General features: G+C 35.8%; 2 protein-coding genes across 2 annotated transcripts; both read right to left on the bottom strand.

The window, feature by feature from the left end:
* Nucleotides 1-5163: 5163 nt before the first annotated feature.
* Nucleotides 5164-6339, bottom strand: LOC139898653 (flavonol 4'-sulfotransferase-like). Its single transcript, XM_071881410.1, has one exon. It carries the CDS (start codon nt 6234-6236, stop codon nt 5292-5294), a length of 945 nt encoding a protein of 314 aa, XP_071737511.1. The 5' UTR covers nt 6237-6339; the 3' UTR covers nt 5164-5291.
* A 10102-nt stretch (nt 6340-16441) lies between these two features.
* Nucleotides 16442-19056, bottom strand: LOC139898652 (protein IQ-DOMAIN 2-like). Its single transcript, XM_071881409.1, has 5 exons — nt 18522-19056; nt 17705-17978; nt 17236-17377; nt 16912-17133; nt 16442-16704 (listed from the first exon to the last, which is right to left on the bottom strand). Exons 3-5 carry the CDS (start codon nt 17353-17355, stop codon nt 16594-16596), a joined length of 453 nt encoding a protein of 150 aa, XP_071737510.1. The 5' UTR covers nt 17356-17377; nt 17705-17978; nt 18522-19056; the 3' UTR covers nt 16442-16593.
* Nucleotides 19057-22003: the final 2947 nt, after the last annotated feature.

Genomic DNA, 22003 nt, shown 5'->3' with positions numbered 1-22003 from the left:
GGCCTCAGTCACACGTGTGAGCACAGGGTCAGATTTGTGGAAACTTGTTTTGGTCATAACTTTCAAACCGTAACTCCGTTTTTGATGAATCAAGTATCGTTGGAATCGTAATGAAAAATCCTTTCCAATAGAAGCTATATAAAAATATATTTGTGTAATGACCCGGATTTTTCCGATCGTTCTATACTTATAAGACTAATATTTACATAAGCTAAACCTTACCAACATGATAAGCAATCCCAATTTGTTGAGACTTATGTTTTTTTTGAAAAGAGTTTTACACAACGTTTGACCGTCCAATTTGACCGATGATATCACGAACTATATAACACATGATAATTATACTATTATGTATATATACATATCTATACATATTTAACATGATTTAAGGATGGTTTAACATCTCATTGTGTAATAACAACAATGAGGTATAGGTATATTTTGAGACCACTAACTTAAGTTTTCAAAACGATAACTATATGTAACGTTCTTTGACATATATACTTATAATCTATAATGTGTTGGTGATTTATGTGCACCAATATGATTTTAGTGTAATGGGATTAATTTGTTAACCAAAATAATCTTGATAAATATCGAACAAGCTTGGGAAAGTGTGGAGTGCACCCTTGTTTGAACTCACATTGATCATGATGGGGGTTCGGGGGCAGCGCCCCCGATAGCGGGTTCCAAGGGGTGGCAACCCCTGGCGGGGTCTAAGGGGCAGAGCCCCTGGCTGGTTTGAATGATTTCAAACCTGTTCGCAAACTAAATAGATCCTTCTAACTTAACTTTTAAAATAAAATCGGGTATCCGAAGCTAGTTTAGCTACAAAATTAATTAGAGTAAAACTAAACTAATCATATCTTTGCTAATTAATATGATATTTTATATATATTTACTTATGATTTGATTTTATATATTTCAGGACCACCCGTAAACAACACGAGAAGATTAATCATAAGACCTCATGATTGTACGCAACACGTCATTTGATAACACGGTACTTTATGTACGCAACACGTCATTTGATAACATGGTACCATGGGTCGATATTAATTCTGATCAATACGAATACGATGGGGTCTTTATTTATTTTATTGAGCAACTAATTGTGGACCATTAACAACAGACTACTAACTACGGACTAAGAAAATATTAAAAGTATTATAAGTATATATATATGTAACGATTACTTGAAAAAAAAATATGTTGATATATTATATATATGGTTAGGTTCGTGATATCAATCGGAGACCAAGTCGTGTTATATATCTTCAAGGCAAAAGTGAGTATATAGTCCCACTTTTAAACTCTAAATATTTCGGGATGAGAATACATGCATTTTATGATTTACGTTATGAACACAAGTGATTAAAAATATATATTCTACGTTGAGTTGTACCACTGGCATACTTCCCTGTAACTTGGTAACTATTATTTACATGAGGTATTGTAAACGCGAATCCTGTTGATAGATCTATCGGGCCTGACAACCCCAACCGGACTGGACGACCAGTATTCAACGGTTGCACAGTACTTCGTTTTGGTGACTACACTTGGTACGGTGTAGTAAGATTTCATAATAAAGGGAATATGCGACGTTGATTAAATGTTAAGTATGGTTATCAAGTGCTCAACAACTTAGAATATTTTTATTAAAATGTATATATATGAAATCTTGTGGTCTATATTTATAACGCTGCCGGCATTAAACCTATATCTCACCAACTTTATGTTGACGTTTTAAGCATGTTTATTCTCAGGTGATAACTAAAAGCTTCCGCTGCAACATGTTGAATTTAAGCAAGATCTTGAGTATGCATATTTATGTCAAAAATAAAACTGCATATCGGAGGATTTGTAATGTAAAATATGTTGGAAGTCGTATTGTTATTATCACATGTAAAGTTTGTAAGTCTAAGATTATCGCTAAACGATAATCATTATTAAGTTGTTTAAACCTTGTATTTGTAATAAAAGCTATGGTTTGTATTGTAAAAACGAATGCAGTTTTTGAAAAATGTCGCATATAGAGGTCAATACCTCGCGATGAAATCATATGTTATTGTATTCGTCCTTATGGTTAAGGTTGGGTTTTGACAATTTGGGTCAGAAATAGAAGTATTAGCGTGTGTGTCTAGTGTGCATGCGTTAATCTGTTATTATGGGTTGAATTCTTGATATAGGCTTATGAATGAATGAATATATGATGAATATAGGTTGGAAAATATCTTTACATGTTGCTATTGATGTTCCTTATCACTCACACGAGTGAGCCTTCACTCGCACGAGTGAGCCTTCACTCGCACGAGTGAGCCTTCACTCTCACGAGTGAGCTTTCACTCGTACGGTTGAGGCAGTTAACAGCATGGTGAACCGCATGAGTGAGTGGTTATTTGAACTGTTATATTTGCTAGTTGGATCGTACGGTTAAGATGTGACTCATACGAGTCATATGTCACCCGTGTGGTCAACCGTATGGATCTACTGTTGTGTAATTAGAGATTTGGCCAAGGACCAAACGTACGAGTGAGGTGTCAACCGCACGGTTGGGGTTTCTCAGACGTGCGGATGAGTGTCACTCGTACGGTTGACAGGTCAGATTGATTAAGTGTTGGTATTGGTGTTGTTGCTTTGTTTTTGGGTCGTTATCAAGACATGATTACTGATTGTGTTATATCTATTCTCAGGTGATAAAGACGAAGAGAAGGCTCAGTAAGATTAGAATTCTGAGTTCCTTCTGTTGCTGGTAATCGGTGAGTGGGATTATCTCCGGGTGTAGTATAGAGTAGCAAGTTATGCTACTATGTTATACTGTTATAGTTGCCATGCTTAGTAAATATGTTATAATAATGATCACTGTAGAGATTCCATGCTAGTCGTAGTGACAATTTTCCGTAGTGGTAGTTACTTAATAGTTGTGTGCACAAGTTGTAGTTTCTAGTTGGAACCTATAGTTGTTAGGTTCAGCTCAGAGAGGTCAACCTAGTTGTGGTTGGGTCTAGTTGGCTACTGTTTGTTGAGTATAGTGTTGAATGACGCATCACCTGCGTGTGGATGACTATACCGGGGATTCAGTAGTAAAGACTATCAGTAGACGCTAGACTGATCAGCTAGTGGTCGTGTGCCCGTACAAGCCGCCGATCCTCTAGTTGGAGCATAGTTGCTAGTTGCTAGATGCCAGTTGCCAGTTCATAGTTGCTAGTTGTTAGTTGCCAGATGATTAGTTGTTAGTTGCCGGTTGCCTGTTATTGATTGTTGTAGTCGCTGTAGTTGTACAAGTTGGTACTGTATGCTAGATCTGTTAGATGATTCCATTCACTTAGCCTTGTGCTAACCCCCTCACTTCCTCCCTTGCAGGTTTTGGATGTTAGCGGGTTTCGGGATAGAAGTGGTTGTTTGAAGATATGTTTGACAAGACGAACTCTGATGTATTGAATTTTATAAATACGTAACTAGTCGTTTAACGTAACACCGGTGGTTTGTAATGAAGTAATTAACTAAGGGTAATTATGTAAATTAAGTCTTCCGCTGTGATTTAAAAAAAAAATCAGGGTGTTACAAAACCCACTTACAACAAACGAAAAAAGTTGATGTATATGAAGAAACTAGCAAAAATGATAAAGACAAGAGAATTTAACGAGGTTATATGTAATCACGAATTATTACTTTAATCCTCGGCCACCAAAGAGAGTTCTTTTATTGATAATTTTTGTGGATACATGTATGGGTTACAATAAGATGCTTAAATAGGCAAAACTCAACAAGGAAATAACTTTGGGAATAAGAAAACGCGTTTTTCCTCGTCAGACTCCCGAATAGGCTTAAGCCGTGCCGCGGCTGGGGGAGCCGCGCTGTGACTTAAGGCATGATTTCGAATCCGACAGCATTGCACTTTCGAACCTCAATCCAAGTGTTAAGCCGCGTCGTGGCTAAAGGAGTCGTGCCGTGACTTATAGCTGCAACAAATTTTTTTTCTTCTCATTTTTTAAATTCTTGTTTAACTCGCTTCGCACTCCAACAGTTTGTTGGTGCATAAATGTAAGGCCCTCGTTCATTTGCACTACTTATGAGAACATAAAGTTTTACAGTGATGTTACATCCGTACGGATAGGAACTCTGTAGCTCGGATCCATTATATCCATACGGATGAAAGTCACATCCATTCGGATAGAGCTGCAGACTCTATAAATAGGTGATTTCGGGTTCATTGTTGAGGTTACGAACTCTAACACCTCTAAGCCGTATCCAGTCGTTCCTAAACGTCAATTATCAAACCCTAATCGATTTCTAATCATTTCAAGTCAGTTTTTAAGGTAAATCGATCAATTAATCAAGTATTTTCGACTAAAAACACTATATCGAGGATTCCACACTCGATATAGCAATCAACGATTGTTTAAATCCATTTAATCGATCCAACACTCTATTTGGTAAAGCGTCCAAACTCAGTCGATCACTTTACTCACTTGCAACCATTTGACGTTATTATGTATCCAAATCTCATACGGAGTATAATGAAAGTTATAAGCATACGAATTTCACAAAAAAGATGTATTTATTAATTATTAATTCAAGATTCAAGATATGCATCTGAACTTCATGCGATGGATGCATTCTAATATTATGTGTTTGTATCCCAGTGTGTTATTCTTCTCAAACTTTAAAATGAACATCCCTAGATAATAATCATAATATGACTTAATTACTACTATAGTTATTTATTTTTTTGGTGAATAAAAGTCAGAAGTAGTACGTGGGCTATCTTATTAGCCACTGGTATTGTTGTTCCATAGTGTGTTAGCTATTTGGAGCAATTTCATGAAGTCAAGTGACACGTATGTTTTATGTTTATTTTTTAAAATTCAAACATTTTTTTTAGGATCACACACACATTTTTTTTTTTCATGGTAAAACTCGAAGTAGATCTCTAGACGCGACGATCAGTTGTACCTTTGATTCATTAACATCTCTTTTTTGTTAAGTTCCTCCTTTTTTAGAGGTTGATAATACAGGATGCATATATAGGAATAATTAAATTGCATATATATATGTCTACAACTGATCTGAATTACTTATAAAACAATTTATTCAAAACGTATAACAACAAACGACTTCACACAAGGTAAGATCTTGAGACTTTTAATTCTAGAAAGAAAAAATAGAACTCAGTAGAATATTGTACGTATTAAACAAATTCATTTCAGTGATTAGCTGAAATAAAACACATTATTCAAAAAAAACAACAACGTTTAACTTCACTCAATATCACATATTGAGACTCGATCTTATTTGAGGACTAAATCTGTTTCAATCAGTTTCTGATCCATTAATTTGTCAATCTTATCTTTCATCTCATCCGTAAAATAATTCTTCCAATCTCCATCTTCTGCCTTCCTGAAATAAAGTCGATTTTCAATTGAGATAGTAGGATCATCTGAACGATGCTTTCCATTTTTGTTCACCTCTAAATTGCTCAAATTATCAAAACTACACATCTTCACAATATTCTCAATTACACCCGTTTTCTCTTCTTCCACAGAAAACGGATACCCGATAAACTCAGCCAACTTTTTCACCTCACTTGTAGTGTCCCTTTTCATATCTTCATATTTCAAAAAAAGAATTCTTGATGGGCCCCTTTCTTTACTTGCTTTCCAGTATGTCAAAATATGATCCCAGTACGGTCCATAACACGAAACCCCTTGATAAAACTCGTCAAAAAACTCTTCAAACGGCGCATCTTCAACCCGTAATTTAACTAATTCTATCATGAAATTGTAGTTCGAAACAACCACATCTTTTACGTTCCGATATACGTAAACAATCTTGCAGTTTTCAGTTATGACTGATTCTGGCAACAAAGTATAAGGAAGGTGTGTTGCCACTAAAGGGAAGCATGAGTTTTTGTGGTTTTCTTTAATTTTTTCGAGATCTTTTTCTAAAAAAGGAACGCAATCATGAGGCATAGTTGTGAGCAAAGGACTTGTGAATTCATTGAATTTTTGTCGAGTTATGATAGCGAAAGACAAGGCCTTTAACCAAGTCGTGCCAGTTTTGGGGCAACTACAGAGTAACACATCACTTGGTTGAGCCTTAAATGTTTGTTGAGCTAGAATTGCTCCTTCAATTAATTCTTGTAAGTTCCAAAATTCTTGATACTTGAATAAAGTCATCCTATCTTTTGACCAGCTACATGTATGTTGAGGAAGTGTTTTGAATATATCTTCCATATATATATATAGGAAGGATAAGATTGGACGGAAACTAAAGTTCTCACGGTTTTAGTTATAGAGTAAGGTGATGTTGTGATTGATAATCATCCTTTCATTTACATAAATATATATATTTAGACCTATGAATAATGGTGATGATGTCATACCTATGAATAATTCTGCAAAATCACGTGTTAGACGATAAGATATATTTTGGGCCATGTATGTATATTATGGTGATAAGTGATGTTGTGGTTGATAAACTACCCACATGCGTATCATTCATCACCTTCTTTTAAATCATTCATCACCTTATTTTTATCATTCATTACCTCCTTTTTTGTCATTCACCTCATTTTTTTTTATCATTCTTCACCTCATTTTTTTGCAAATCTTTTATCATTCATTATATCCTTATTTATCATTCATTAAATCTTTTTTATCATTGACCTCATTTTTATCATTCATTACCTAATTTGTATCATTCATCATCTCTTTTTTATCATTCATTATCTCCTTTTTATCATTCATTATCTCCTTTTTATCATTCATCTTCTTTTTTATCATTCATCACGTTATTTTGTCATTCTTCGTTTATCATTCATCAGCTATCTTTATCATTCATTGTGTATTTTTATCATTCATCGGATATTTTTATCATTCATCGGGTACTTATATCATTCATCACTTTCTTTTATCATTCATCGTTTATCATTCATTTGGTATTTTTATTAATTATCGGGTATTTTGATGAATGATAAATGCTTGATGAATGATACTGTTATTTGATAAATGAGAAGTGTTTGATGAATGATAGAATTATGATGAATGATAACCGTATTCTGATAAAAGATAAGTGTTTTTTATACGAATGACAACAATTAGATGAATGATAATTGTTTTATAATTGGGCATTTAGTCTAGTGGTATGATTCTCGCTTTCGGTGCGGGAGGTCACGAGTTCGATTCTCGGAATGCCCTATTCTTTTTTATAAAACTAATCATATTATATCAACTATTTGAAATTCCACTACTTTTGTAACTCTATTAAAATGTTTGATGATATAAAATATTTTAATGCAAGATAATCATTTTGTGATGAATGGTTATTGTTTTCTTATGAATGATAACCGATTTTTAAGAAATGATAACTATTTGATGAAAATTAATTCAGATGAATGATAATTTTTCTAATGAATGATAAATATTTGATGAATGATAATGTTTTGATGAAATGCTAACTATTTGATGAATGATAATTGTTTTCAGATGAATGTTAAATATTTTTCGATGAATGATAATTTTTTTTCGATGAATGATAAATATTTTTCGATGAATGATAAATGTTTTCGATAAATGATAAACGTTTTTCGATGAATGATAAATGTTTGATTAATAATAAATATTTTTCGATGAATGATAATTGTCTGATGATAAATGCTTTTTGATGAATGATAAATGTTTTTCGATAAATGATAAATATTTTTCTGATGGTTGGTGGTGGTGGTAGGTTGTGGTGGGTAGTGGTGGTGGTTGATGGTGGTGGTTGGCGGTGATGGTTGGTGGTGGTGGTGGTGGTGGTGGTGGTGATAGTTGGTGGTCGTAGTTGGTGGTGGGTGGTGGTGGTGGTTGTTGATGGTGGGTGGTGGTGCGTGGTTGGTGGTGGTGGTAGTTGGTGATTGTGGTGGTGGGTGGTCGTCGTGGTGGCGGTGGTTGGTGGTGTTGATTGATGGTGATGGTGGGTGGTGGTGGTGGTGGGTGGTGGTGGGTGGTAGCAGTGGTGGTGGTGGCAGTAGTGGTGGGTAATGGTGGTGGTTGGTAGTGGTGGTTGGTGGTGGTTAGTGGTGGTGGTGGGTGGTGGTTGGTGGTGGTTTTTGGTGATGGTGGTGGTTGGTGGTGGTTTTTGGTGGTGGTGGTTGGTTACGGGGGGTGGTGGTGGTGGGAGGCGGCTGGTGGTTGGAGGTGGCGGATGGCAGGTGGTAGTGGCGGTTGGTGGTGGTGGTGATGGGTGGTGGTGGGTGGTGGGTTGTAGTTGGGATGGTGGTGGGTTGTTGGTGGTGGTTAGTGGGTGGTGGTGGGTGAAGGTAGGTGGTGGTGGTGGTGGTGGTGGGTAATGGTGGCGGTTGGTGGTGGTGGTGATGGGTAGTGGGTGGTGGTGGTTGGTGGCAGTAATGGTGGAGGTTGGTGGTGGTGTGGGTGGTGGTGATGGTGGTAGTGTTGGGTGGTGGTGGTGGTGATGGATGGTTGGTGGTGGTGATGGGTGGTTGGTGGTGGTGGTGGAGGTTGGTGGTAGTGTTGGGTGGTGGTGGTGTTGGTGGTGGTGGTGATAGGTGGTGGTGGGTGGTGGTGGTGGTGTGTGGTGGTGAGTAGGTGGTGGTGATGGGTGGTGTGTGGTGGTGAGTAGGTGGTGGTGATGGGTGGTGGTGGTGGTGGTTGTTTGGTAGCGGTTGTTGGTGGTGGTGGTTGGTGGTAGAGGTTGGTGGTAGTGTTGGGTGGTGGTTGGTGGTTGGTGTTGGTGGTGGTTGGTGGTGGCGGTGGGTGGTGGTGGCGGTGGGTGGTGGTGGCGGTTAGTGGTGGTGGGTGGTGGTGGCGGTTAGTGGTTGTGGTGGTTAGTGGCTGGTGGTTGGTGGTGGTTGGTGGTAGTGGGTGGGGGTGGTGGTGGTATGTGGTGGGTAGTAGGTGGTAGGTAGTGGTGGTTGGTGGTTGGTTGGTGGTGGGTGGTGGTGGTTGGTGGGGGGTGGTGGTGGTGGTGGTTGGTTGGTGGTGGTGGTGGTGGTAGTGGTTGTGATGATGGGTGGTGGTTGGTGGTGAGTAGGTGGTAGTGGTGACAGGTGGTGGTCGGTGGTGGGTGGTGGTGAGTAGTGGTGGTTGGTGGTGGTGGTGGTTAGTGGGTGCTGGTGTTGTTGATAGGTGGTCGGTGGTGGTGGTGATTAGTGGTTGGTGGTGGTGGGCGGTGGTTGGTGATGGTTGTAGTGTTGGTGGGTGGTAGGTGGTAGGTGATGGTAGTGGTAGTTGGTGGTGGTGGTGGTGGTGATGGGTGGGTGGGTGGTGGAGGTGGTGGTAGTCGGTGGTTGGTGGTAGTGGTGGTGGTAGTGATGATGGGTGGTAGTGGTGTTGGTTGATGGTGGTGAGTGGTGGTGGGTGGTGGTGACGAAGGTGGTGCATAATATATTAACTTTTGTATATTTAATTTTTATTAATTATAATTATTAAAATTATTTTTTTACCCTTTCATGCATTTTAAATCAAAAATGAAGTTTTATGATATTTTGTGGTCCACATTTGCTTATCCGGTTTGTATTCGTTTTAAGCTTAGCCACGGATCGTGCCACACACACACACACACACACACACACACACACACACACACACACACACACACACACACACATATATATATATATATATATATATATATATATATATATATATATATATATATATATATATATATATATATGCACGATCCTTGGTTAAGCTTAAAATGAGTACAAACCGAATAAGCAAATGTAGAACACAAAATATCATAAACCTTCATTTTAACTTAAAATGCATGGAAGAGTAAAAAAATAATTTTAATAATTATAATTAATAAAAATTAAATATACAAAAGTTAACAACATATTATGTACCACCCACCATCATCACCAACTACTACCACCCACCACCACCACCACCATTCACCACTACCCACCACCAACCACCACCACCAACCACCACCACCATCACCACCCACCACCACCAACCACCTTCACCCACCACCACCACCAACAACCACTAACCACCACCACCAACCACCACGACCTCCAACCACCACCACCATCACCACCACGCAACACCAACCACCATCACCATCACGCAACACCAACCACCAACCACCGCCACCCACCACCATCCACCACCCCTACAGTCACCCATCAACCACCACCACCCACCACCAACCACCACCACCAACAACACCACGCACCACCAACCAAAACCACCACCACCACCCAACACCACCACCACCCACCAACCATCACCCACCACCACCAACCACCACCCACCATCACCCACCACCACCACCCACCAACCACCACCAACACCACCCACCACCACCACGACCAACCACACCACCCACCATATAACACCCCGCCAAATTTTCATATGACGGCGTGTTATTCAAGATCCCACAGTTAACAGTTACACCCTATATATGACACGTTTAAAGCGATCGCATTTAATTTTATTAAAAGATTGACTTTCAAAGCACAAGTCAATAAATCCAAAGTAAGAGTACTATTGTGATCGTAACCACAAGCCAATAGTATTAAACGGTTGTAAAAGTTTTAAATGCGATAATAAATAATGTCTTTAATAATCATGTTGACTCCACGGCCAGACTAAGCTTCAAAACACAGCGGAAGTCTAACTCTTAAGGACCTAAGAATCAAACACGCAAAACAGGTCAACAAATAATGTTGGTGAATCTACAGGTTTAAAATAATGTAAACAGTATTTGAAAAACAGTATTCAGAAAATAGTTAAGTTCCTTGACCACGAGATTTTACAAGCACAACTCCAAGTTGCGAAACGTTTACATAATCTCTGAGCACCTGAATACTAGCAATGACCAGAGTATAGAATTCACTGTACCCCCTTTACACCATAAAAATGTTATACACTTGTACGAGTGTATCTAATGTTCAAAGTAAATGCACCACAGTTATAAAGTAGGGTGAGGTTGTCAACCTAACGGATCCGTCCATCTAAATTGTGCTTACCCGATGGTAATAAAAGTATTCAAGCTAGGGGCTTTGTGTACAAACTCAATATGTATATATAGTTCTCGTGTCAACATAAAAGCGTTTGAAAATGTAACTACAATAGCGTGTATTCTCATCCCTGAAAACATGTAAAAAGCGGGGCTGTAGACTCACCTTTGAATAGCTCTTGAGTGAAAGTAGACAAATAACTTGTACGGATTTAAAGCCGAGTAATGCAACCTAAGTATACGTATTTTGGTTGGTCAACATATATGTCTTAAACAAGTGTGGTTTCATAGAGTAAGTTGTCTTATTGCTCGACTCGACGCGTTTCAAAGTAAAAGTCAACATATAGTCAACTAGTTCATGCAAGTCAACAAAGTCAACCAAAGTCAAACCGAAAGTCAAACTTGGTCAAAGTAGTCAACTAAAGTCAACATCAGTAAGTTCATGTCAAATGTTGGTCAACATGTCAAACCTAAGTCAAACATCCCATTTTAGATCATAAATGGTCAATTACACGATCACAGTTTATCGTCATGCAAAACGTTTATGTACATGTAGCAAACTTCGCATAATAACTCATAGCACAAAATTCATGATAACATGGAAAACTCCAGATCATATTTGGACTCAAAATCGATTCCAGAAAGTCCGACCAGGGTATCATACGATGTCTATATATCGGGAATCAGAAGGGGTACATTCATGGTTTCCTAAATCAGTTTCTGACCGCGCACTGATTTCGTATTGGCTATAACCGGAGTTAGGGACATGAAAATCAACCTAGGTCAGTGGCCATAGTTCAAGGACAAGTCAAACTATCATATATTCGAAAATGAGCAACTTTTGTTTAGCCAATTAGTACAGTTTATTCATTAAAATTGGATGTTCGGTTTTCAGCTCAATTCAGAAGTTACACAAACTATAGCCCTAGTGTGCACAATTCGTAAAGTTTCAGAGGTTGCAATAAACTAACCATATATCACATAACATATAAAGATTCATATCCCAGAAGCATTCATGTTAATTCACAAAACACAAAACACAGAGTACAAATCAGAGAGCAAGTTGCAGATTCGATCCTAGCTTAGCTAGTCACATTCGCATGCAATTATCCGAAGATCTAGATACAATTAGACCATGATATCTACATGAAAAGTGAAGTAAATTTTGTGTATATTATATATATGCAAAGCTCTAATCTCAGAAGTTAATACATTTTAGCATACAAATCAGTTTTCATGCATGTGCTGTAAAAATCCACATTTTCATTCGTTTAGGCATATCTCAAGTTTTACTCAAGCAAATGACATGATATCCTAGTGTAAAATGAGTATTTATGAATTATCTACCCAATGATAATCAATTCACAAACCCATTAGTGACCCATCAATACCAGATTTCTGATCAAGTAACAAAAACACAACGTTAATTCATATGGTCATAACTTGATCATACGGTAACGAAATCAAGCGAATCCAAAGCCTAAAATCAATAGTTTTTCATGCGGATTCTAAATACATCATAATAATTAACATTTAGCAAAGTCAATTTTCTGTACACACCAAAATCAAATTCGGGTTTCATGGCAAACAATCAAATCGGACAAATTAACGCATCAAACATTAACCACACGTCAAGACTTGAGCAATAGACATCATAAACTATGAAACATTAATAAAATTCAGATTTTAAAAGTTAGGGTTTGCTATTTATACCTTTGATCGTGAAATTAACAATACACACGCGTAGAGGACAACGAGAATTTGCAAGTTTGATGTTCAAAGCTTGAGCAAAAATTGAAGTTTGATGTGCGTGTGTTGTGTGTATGGCGACGGCAGCATGAGGAAGGGGAGAAGCGGTTTTAGTCGACTGAATTTGTGAAGTGGGAGAAAAGATGCAGTTAGGTTACTACTTAATTACACTTAGGGCCTAAGTTAATCATCATGGACCAAATTAAGAGCAAGACTAGTCCACATAAGCCCAACAACAAAATTAAAAGGGGAGGGGGTTGGGTTCGGCCGATTGGCCCAAGTGGGAAGTCCCCGGGCTCTCGTTTTTCAAAAGCGTTTTGTCGTGGTCCGTTTCAAGTGCCGTTTAGACGTACTGAAGGCCCGGAACGCTAAACCGATCGTTAAAACGCAACCAAACGTTTAATTTATTAAAAACCCAATAAATTAAATATTTTTAAAAAGTTAATAATTATTAAAATAAACCTGAGCGTTTCGTTGCTAAAAAAACAGTTATTCAAACTGTAATGTTTTTATCGTATTTCTTTATCCGAAATATATTTTCAAATTAATATTAACCCATATTAATTATCGTAACTCTCCAAGGATCAAGTATGTATTTATTACACATAAACACATAAACGTTAAGTAATCGCCATTAAATAAACTAACGAAAAATTAACGGAAGTGACGGAAAAAGCAGGGTCGTTACACACCACCACCCACCAACACCACCCACCACGACCACGACCACGACCAACCACACCACCCACCAACACCAACCACCACCACCACCCCCACCACCCACCACAACCACCACCACCAACACCACCACGCACCACCAACCACCACCACCAACCACCACCACCAACCACCAACCACGAACACCAACCACCGCCACCAACCACCATCCACCAACCCTACCACCACCCACCACCACCACCCACCACCGCCCAACCACCACCATCACCACCAACCACCCACCACCACCACCAACCACTACCCACCACCACCACCCACCAACCACCAGCACCCACCCCCACCAACCAGCACCACCACCACCACCACCAACCACACCACCCTCTACCACCATCAGCCCCCACCACCACCAACCACCATGACCACCACCCACCACCACCAACCCCCACCTCTCCCATCACCACCACCACCCACCACCACCACCAACCGCCACCACCAACCACCACGACCACCCACGACCACGACCACGAACCACCACCACCCACCACCACGACCACGAACCACCACCACCCACCACCGCCACCAACCACCTCCACCATCAACCACCACCCCCACCACCGACCACCACCCACCCTCCCATCACCACCAACCACAACCGACCACCACCTGCCATCACCACCGACCACCACCAACCATTATAAAAATATTTATCATTCATCCAAAAATATTTATCATTCGTCAAACACTTATGATTCATCAAAGCAACAATTATCATTCATCAGAAAAAATTATCATTCATCTAAGTTGTCTTTCATCAAATAGTTATCATTTATTAAAAAAGGTTTATTATTCATAAGAAAACAATAATCATTCTTCAGTAAATGATTATCATTCTCTAAAACATTTATCATTCATCGAAAAACGATTATCACTCATCAAAATATTATCATTCATCAAACAGTTATGATTCATAAAAGCAACAATTATCATTCATCAGAAAAAACTATCATTCATCTAAGTTATCTTTCATCGAATAGTTTTCATTTATAATAACAGTTATTATTCATAAGAAAACAATAATCATTCATCATAAAATGATTATCATTCATTAAAACAATTATCATCAAACAATTATCATTTATCAAACAGTTATGATTCATAAAAGCAACAATTATCATTCATCAGAAAAAAGTTATCATTCATCAGAAAAAAAGTTATCATTCATAAAAATATGAGAAAAAAAGTTATCATTCATCTAAGTTATCATTCATTAAAACGTTATCATTTATAAAAATATGATGAATGATAAAAAAAAATTGATGAATGGAATAAAAATAAGATGAATAATTAAAAAAATATGATGAATGACAAAAGTTTTGGTAACAATCACATGTCAATTATAAGTCAAAAATGTTATCATTCAAAAGGAAAACAGTTATCATTCATCATAAACAATTATCGTGTATCAAAATGTTATCATTCATCAAACCATTATCGTTCATCAAACCGTTATCATGATTACTTTTATAAAAAAAAAATGGGGCATTCCGAGAATCGAACTCGAGACCTCCCGCACCGAAAGCGAGAATCATACCACTAGACCAAATGCCCAATTATCAAACAATTATCATTCACCTAATTGTTGTCATTCATATAAAAAACACTTGTCTTTTATCAGAAAACGATTATTATTCATCATAATGCTATCATTCATCAAACACTTCTCATTTATCAAAAAACAATATCATTCATCAAGCATTTATCATTCATCAAAATACCAGATAATTGATAAAAATATCAAATGAATGAATGATAAAAGTAGCTAATGAATGATAAATGAACGTGATGAATGATAAAAAATATCCGATGAATGATAAAAATACGCAGTGAATGATAAAGATAGCTGATGAATGATAAGCGAAAAACGATAAAAGAACGTGATGAACGATAAAAAAATACCCGATGAATGATAAAAATACCCGATGAATGATAAAAATACCAAATGAATGATAAAAGTAGCCGATGAATGATAAAAAAAATACCCGATGAATGATAAAAATACGAAATGAATGATAAAAGTAGCTGACGAATGATAAAAGAAAATACCCGATGAATGATAAAAATAACCGATGAATGATAAAAATAACAAATGAATGATAAAAGTAGTTGATGAATGATAAAAAAAAATACCCGATGAAAGATAAAAACACCCGATGAATGATAAAAATATCAAATGAATGATAAAAGTAGTTGATGAATGATAAAAAAAAACACTTATCTTTTATGATTCATCTTAGTTATCTTTCATTAAATAGTTTAAAAAAAAATAAAAAATAAAAAAACAATTATCATTCATAAGAAAACAATAACCATTCATCACAAAACAATTATCATTCATCAGACAGTTATCATTCATTTATGAATACAGTTATCATTTATAAGAAAACAATTCTCATTCAACTAACTGTTACCATTCATATAAAAATCAATTTCCTATAAAATTCAATTATCTTTTATCAGTAAAGGGTTATCATTCATCAAAATGTTATCATTTATCAAACAATTATCATTCATAAGAAACAATTGTCATTCATCAAAATGTTAGCATTCATCAAACACGTAAGAAAACAGTTATCATTCATAAGAAAACATTTATCACTCACAAGATTATAATTAGGGTTTAAAAATTGGATTTTGAAATTAGGGTTGAAACTGGTGTTTGATCTGATCAAAGTGTGATTAGGATCGAATAGGTGATTGAAAGTATTGAAAATGCGAACGGTGTTTGAGAAAAAACGATGCGAATAAGCATGTTTTGATTCATCAGTAACTTGATTACTACTATGTTCACCAGGTAAGTTTAGCCTACTAAATATAAGAGGCGGCATTTTCGGTCGATTTTTACTTATGAATGGGGCATTTCAGTTCATTCAGAATATATGCTTTAATTCTAAAGCTCAAACAGGTAACTTATGAAGTTTGCTGGAAAGGGAAACGAGTTGAATAGTTTAAACGGGTCTGTCTATCTGGTTGAAAGTCACCAAATAGTATCATTTATCTCTCTAAACTTTCATGAATATAATTTTTTTAATCATAGTTGACACTTGAAAGTATTATAACAAAATGTTCTAGATTTTGTATGAAGTCAGTTGTAACTTAACAGTACTCAACCACACTAACCAAAGGGATTATTCTGGATTATTCTGCATACCTCAAATCTCTTTTTTTTTTCTCTGCCAATCTCTCCTCAGTGTACAGACGAAACAGCTTCGGTTTGGTGCATCGTTTTGGCTCAGGTTTTGGAGGAACCTACATTAATGCATAAACTGACTTGTATTAAATAAAATATCTACAAAAAATATCAGAATACAAGTAAATCTAATGAAATAAAGCTGCCGAAATATGAATAAGGGTGGTTTGTGTTCATTCATTCATTGATTACCTTTTTGTTTACATAAAACAGAATATTTTAGCAGCCAAAGTACAAATTTTAACAAATGGAAGGTGAAAACATACCTGCAAGCTTTCAATTTCTTTAGCGCATTTTTGAAGGAGCTGTTTTTGAAGAGCCTGATTCTCCTCTGACATCCTAATCCTCCTAGAATTGATTTGAGACTGCACACGAGATAAGTTTTGCATGCATTTGAGTGTGCTTGTCGTTTGTCGTTTAACAGCAGACCCTTCAACTAACATCTTCAATCTCACAAGCCCTCTCAACGCCCTCAACGCCCTCCTTGCCTGCAAACACGAATCAATACATTAACATTAAAAGCAAACAAAATTGATGTGCACGAAAAGCTAGTTGAACATGAAATGAATTTGGATGCAAGATTAACATACCAAGTACCCAAGAAAAGCGGTTTGAATTCTGATAGCAGCTACTTCCTCTTTTGATTTTCCAGAATACCTATTCAACTCAGCGAGTCTTACGGACTCAGCAGCGTCGAGCACACATTTCATATAGCATCCACTCGTGACTCGTCTAAATGCGTAAAACAGTTACTATCAAGTCTTAATACTTAAGCAATCAATAATCATAAATGAAACCAACGGAAAACTAAACATATTATCTACAAATATAACCAATCTGCCCAAGTTTCATAAAATATTGCCTACTGCATTCATAATTTTTAATCATTCATGAACTTCTTATTACCCTTCTCATAACAATCAACAAAAACTACAAGTAAAAAAGAGTACTCAAAGTTACCGGGTTACATTGTAACAAAGTTCCATCTCGATTCACTACAAAATTAGACCCCATTCGGTCCAACATCACCACTAAATCTCTTAAATCATATAGTCATACCTTGTGGTGCACCAGCTACAGGTGTCTTAGGTTTAGCCTTCTCAACAACAATGGCTTGTGTGGTTAGAACCATACCCGAAACTGAAGCCGCATTTTGCAACGCACATCTGGTTACTTTTGCGGGATCGATAACGCCAGATTCGACTAAATTTTCGTACTTTTCGGTCATTGCGTTGTATCCCATCTCTCATTCACTCTCTTTTACTTTTTCTACAACAACCTCACCTTCGACTCCAGCGTTTTGGGCTATTAGAGATGCTGGTGCAACCAATGCCTACAAAAAAAAAAAAAAAAAAAAACAATAATAAATCGAGTATCCAACAATCATGGTACTGTGTTCAAAAGGCCATAAGCTTATCCTTCATTGAAACCATCAAAAGGAAATCAAACAAAACTTATATCCTGGAGTACACACACAGAAGTGGATTTAGGATGGGTAAGAAAGATTCAAGCATTCCATTAACACGATTAAAACTCAACTAATCTTTTTTAAGTTGCCACAACACTTATTCTTACTATCAAATTCCAATTCCATTCCAAATAGTATAGTATTATAAGACAGACACTTATAAATCAGACAATAACATTGACAATTAGTACCCCGCAATGTTTGTCCAATCAAGTTAGTAAAAACATAGAATTTAACAAATAAAAATTTCTCAAACGAATAAACATATTATCATTAATCCAATCCCATACGTCCCTTAATCTGTTCAGCAAAATGAATAACATTCATTTTAACTTCTAAACATACTGCAGCATCACATTATATTGCAACTTAATCTAGCGTTGCATAAAGCAAAACATTGTAACTTACCCTAAAGGTTCTTCCTAATGGAGTATTGAGTCACTAATTTGCTTCCTATATTGAAACATGAATGTACGATATGTTAGCATCATCAAATTTATACATCATAAAAACATAAGAGCATCAAGTATACAAAATTAAGCAAACCCTAGGCGAATTGCGACTGAAATTAATTCAAAACGTCCGTCAGCGTTGCATAATCAAATAATCACTGTCGAGTTTTGTGGCACGGTCAGACGCTGACTGTGCAGGTGATCAAAATCGTTCAGCTAACTGATTATTATTCGTGTAATCAGAATTTAACAAATGATTCATTACACGATTGAAATACGGATTATTGCGTGAAGTTGGAGAATCTAACTCTTCGAGGAAATTGGAGGTGCAGTGAGGGCAGGAAGTGGTGGTGGTGGTGGTGGTGGTGGTAGGGATGAAAGAGATCCTCAGGTCGCAGTCGTGACACCAGTAGGTGCGGCGGTCCATGGCAGTGGCGGTGCCGGTGCCGGTGCCGGTGGTTATGGTGGCTGTGGTGGTGGTCGTTGAAGTCATTATTTTAGGAGAAAATATGTAAAGTGTGAATTTTTGGGATTGGGTGTATTTTTTATTGCTGCTGAAAAGAAGGGAAATTAAATTATGAAAATGACCAAAATACCTTTCCTTGTTTTTTTAGTATAAAATTGGAATTTCTAAAATGTGATGTCCATATTCACTTATTTAATTTGTACCTCATTTAATGTTTAGCTATGGATCATATATATATATATATATATATATATATATATATATATATATATATATATATATATATATATATATATATATATATATATAGGGGCAGGATCAATGGGTAAGTAACCAATCGGGGGGAAGCGGGGGGAAGCCAAAAAAAAAAATTCATTTTTTGAAAAAACTTTGTTCACGAACATTATAGATTGGATGAAAATAAGAACATTTAGAAAAGACACTTCATGATGAATGTTATTATTTTGGCGGGAAAACGATCGACAAAAATAATATTCAAGATAATATTGTTCGTGAAGAATGTTAATATTTTTTTTTCATGTTTTGTGAAGTAAAATTTAGTCCGATTTAGAGTTTAGGGTTTAGGGTTTAGAGTTTGGTGTTTTGGGTTTATTCCATAAACTCAAAACACCAAACCCTAAACCCTAAACCCTAAACCCCAAACTCTAAACCGTTCGTGTTAAAAACTCAATCTAAATCCTAAATCTAAACCCTAAATCTAAACCTTAAACCCTAAATTTCTAAACCCTAATATCTAAACCCTATAAACCCTAATATCTAAACCCTAATATCTATACCCTAATGTCTAAAACCTCAACATACGCTCGAAAAACACGATAATTGTTATATATTACTTCTTCGAGCGTTTTTCCGCCAAAATAATAACATTCATCACGAAGTGTCTTTTCTAAATGTTCTTATTTTCATCAAATCTATAATGTTCGTGAACAACGTTTTTTCAAAAAACGAAAAAAAAAAATTGCTTCCCCCCGCTTCCCTCCGATTGGTTACTTCCCTCTTGATCCTACCACTATATATATATATATATATATATATATATATATATATATATATATATATATATATATATATATATATATATATATATATATATTGGAAATGGAAGTAAAAGTTTATATAAATATAATGTAATTTTCTAAGTAAAAGTTTGTAAAAATTAATCGAAACTATTAAATTTCTGATAAACAATAACATTACTAAAAAATATCATTTTAAAGGAAATATGTTAACGTTTTCGAAAAAAATCAATAACATTACTTGCATATAATGTTTATGGACAAAAAGAATATGTATCATTCACCACTTAAAATTTATTTTCAAAATTTATCATGAATAATGTTATTCTTATTATAGAATTTGCTACAAAAATATGTTTGTATTCATAATTATTTTTTCACGTATATCATAAAATTGTATAAAAATACGACGTTATAAAGAATGTTTTACTTCCCTTTTCCCAGAAAATCAGCTTCGCCCTAGATTTTATATATATATATATATATATATATATATATATATATATATATATATATATATATATATATATATATATATATATATATATATATATATGGGCAGGATCAATGGGGAAGTAATCAATCGGGGGGAAGTGAGGGGAAGCCAAAAAAAAAATTCATTTTTTTGGAATTTTTTTTCCCGGCGTCAAGATCACACAAAAATATGAATATTTAGAAGAGACACTTCGTGGTGAATGTTATTATTTAGGAGGGAAAACGATCGACAAAAATAACATTAAAGATAATATTGTTCGTGAAGAATATGAACTTTTTTTCCCATGTTTTGTGAAGTAAAATTTAGCCCGATTTAGAGTTTAGGGTTTAGGGTTTAGAGTTTGGTGTTTTGGATTTATGTAATAAACTCAAAACACCAAACCCTAAACCCTAAACCCTAAACTCTAAACCGTTCGTGTTAAAAACTCAATCTAAATCCTAAACCCTAAATTTCTAAACCCCAATATCTAAACCCTATAAACCCTGATATCTAAACCCTAATATCTAAACCCCAATAGCTAAAACCTCAATATATGCTCGAAAAACACGATAATTGTTATATATTACTTCTTCGAGCGTTTTCCAGCCAAAATAAAAACATTTATCACAAAGTGTCTCTACTAAATGTTCATATTTTCATCTCATCTATAATGTTCGTGAACAAAGTTTTTTCAAAAAACGAAAAAAAAAAAGTTTTTGCTTCCCCCCGCTTCTCCCCGATTGGTTACTTCCCTCTTGATCCTACCACTATATATATATATATATATATATATATATATATATATATATATATATATATATATATATATATATATATATATATATTACATTTTGTTTTGCGCACATAGTCCATTCGAACGCCAATTTGTTCGAACACATAAAATGATGACGTGTCCCAAAATACACTGTTATCACACATAGTGCACTATAATCGAACAAATTATTATTCGAATACCGTGTTCGAACAAACACTATACTCTAACCTTTATTTGTTCAAACACTTTTAATTTTCAAATCATTGAATTTGAAATTAGAATTCTCACACACATAACAATTACATAACATAAATTAAATAGATTTACATAAAAATGTCTAATCTGAGTAAGCATCAGAATCTCTCACACGATATATTCTCATCAATCTAATAATATATTCATTTGTATATAGAAGATACAATGCAATTCTTTAACTCGTTATCTTGTGAATTTGCATTATATTATCTCAATATTCGTCGTACATAAAAATCTTGTTTTTTGTATCCAACTGCGTCTTCTTCCAAATAGCAACGGTCTTGTGCTTTCAATCAATTTTTTCTTTTATAAACATCTTCATATGCCTGAAATCAAACTCACCAACATCAATATTTTCAATCAATTCTTTCGACCCACCAACGTATGATGTCATCAGTCCCATCGTCACAGTAAAACAAGTCAAATGACG

This window comes from Rutidosis leptorrhynchoides, chromosome 3 (assembly GCF_046630445.1).
Source record: "Rutidosis leptorrhynchoides isolate AG116_Rl617_1_P2 chromosome 3, CSIRO_AGI_Rlap_v1, whole genome shotgun sequence".
NCBI classification, from domain to species: Eukaryota; Viridiplantae; Streptophyta; class Magnoliopsida; order Asterales; family Asteraceae; genus Rutidosis; species Rutidosis leptorrhynchoides.
This window is presented reverse-complemented; position numbering and strand designations above follow the sequence as displayed.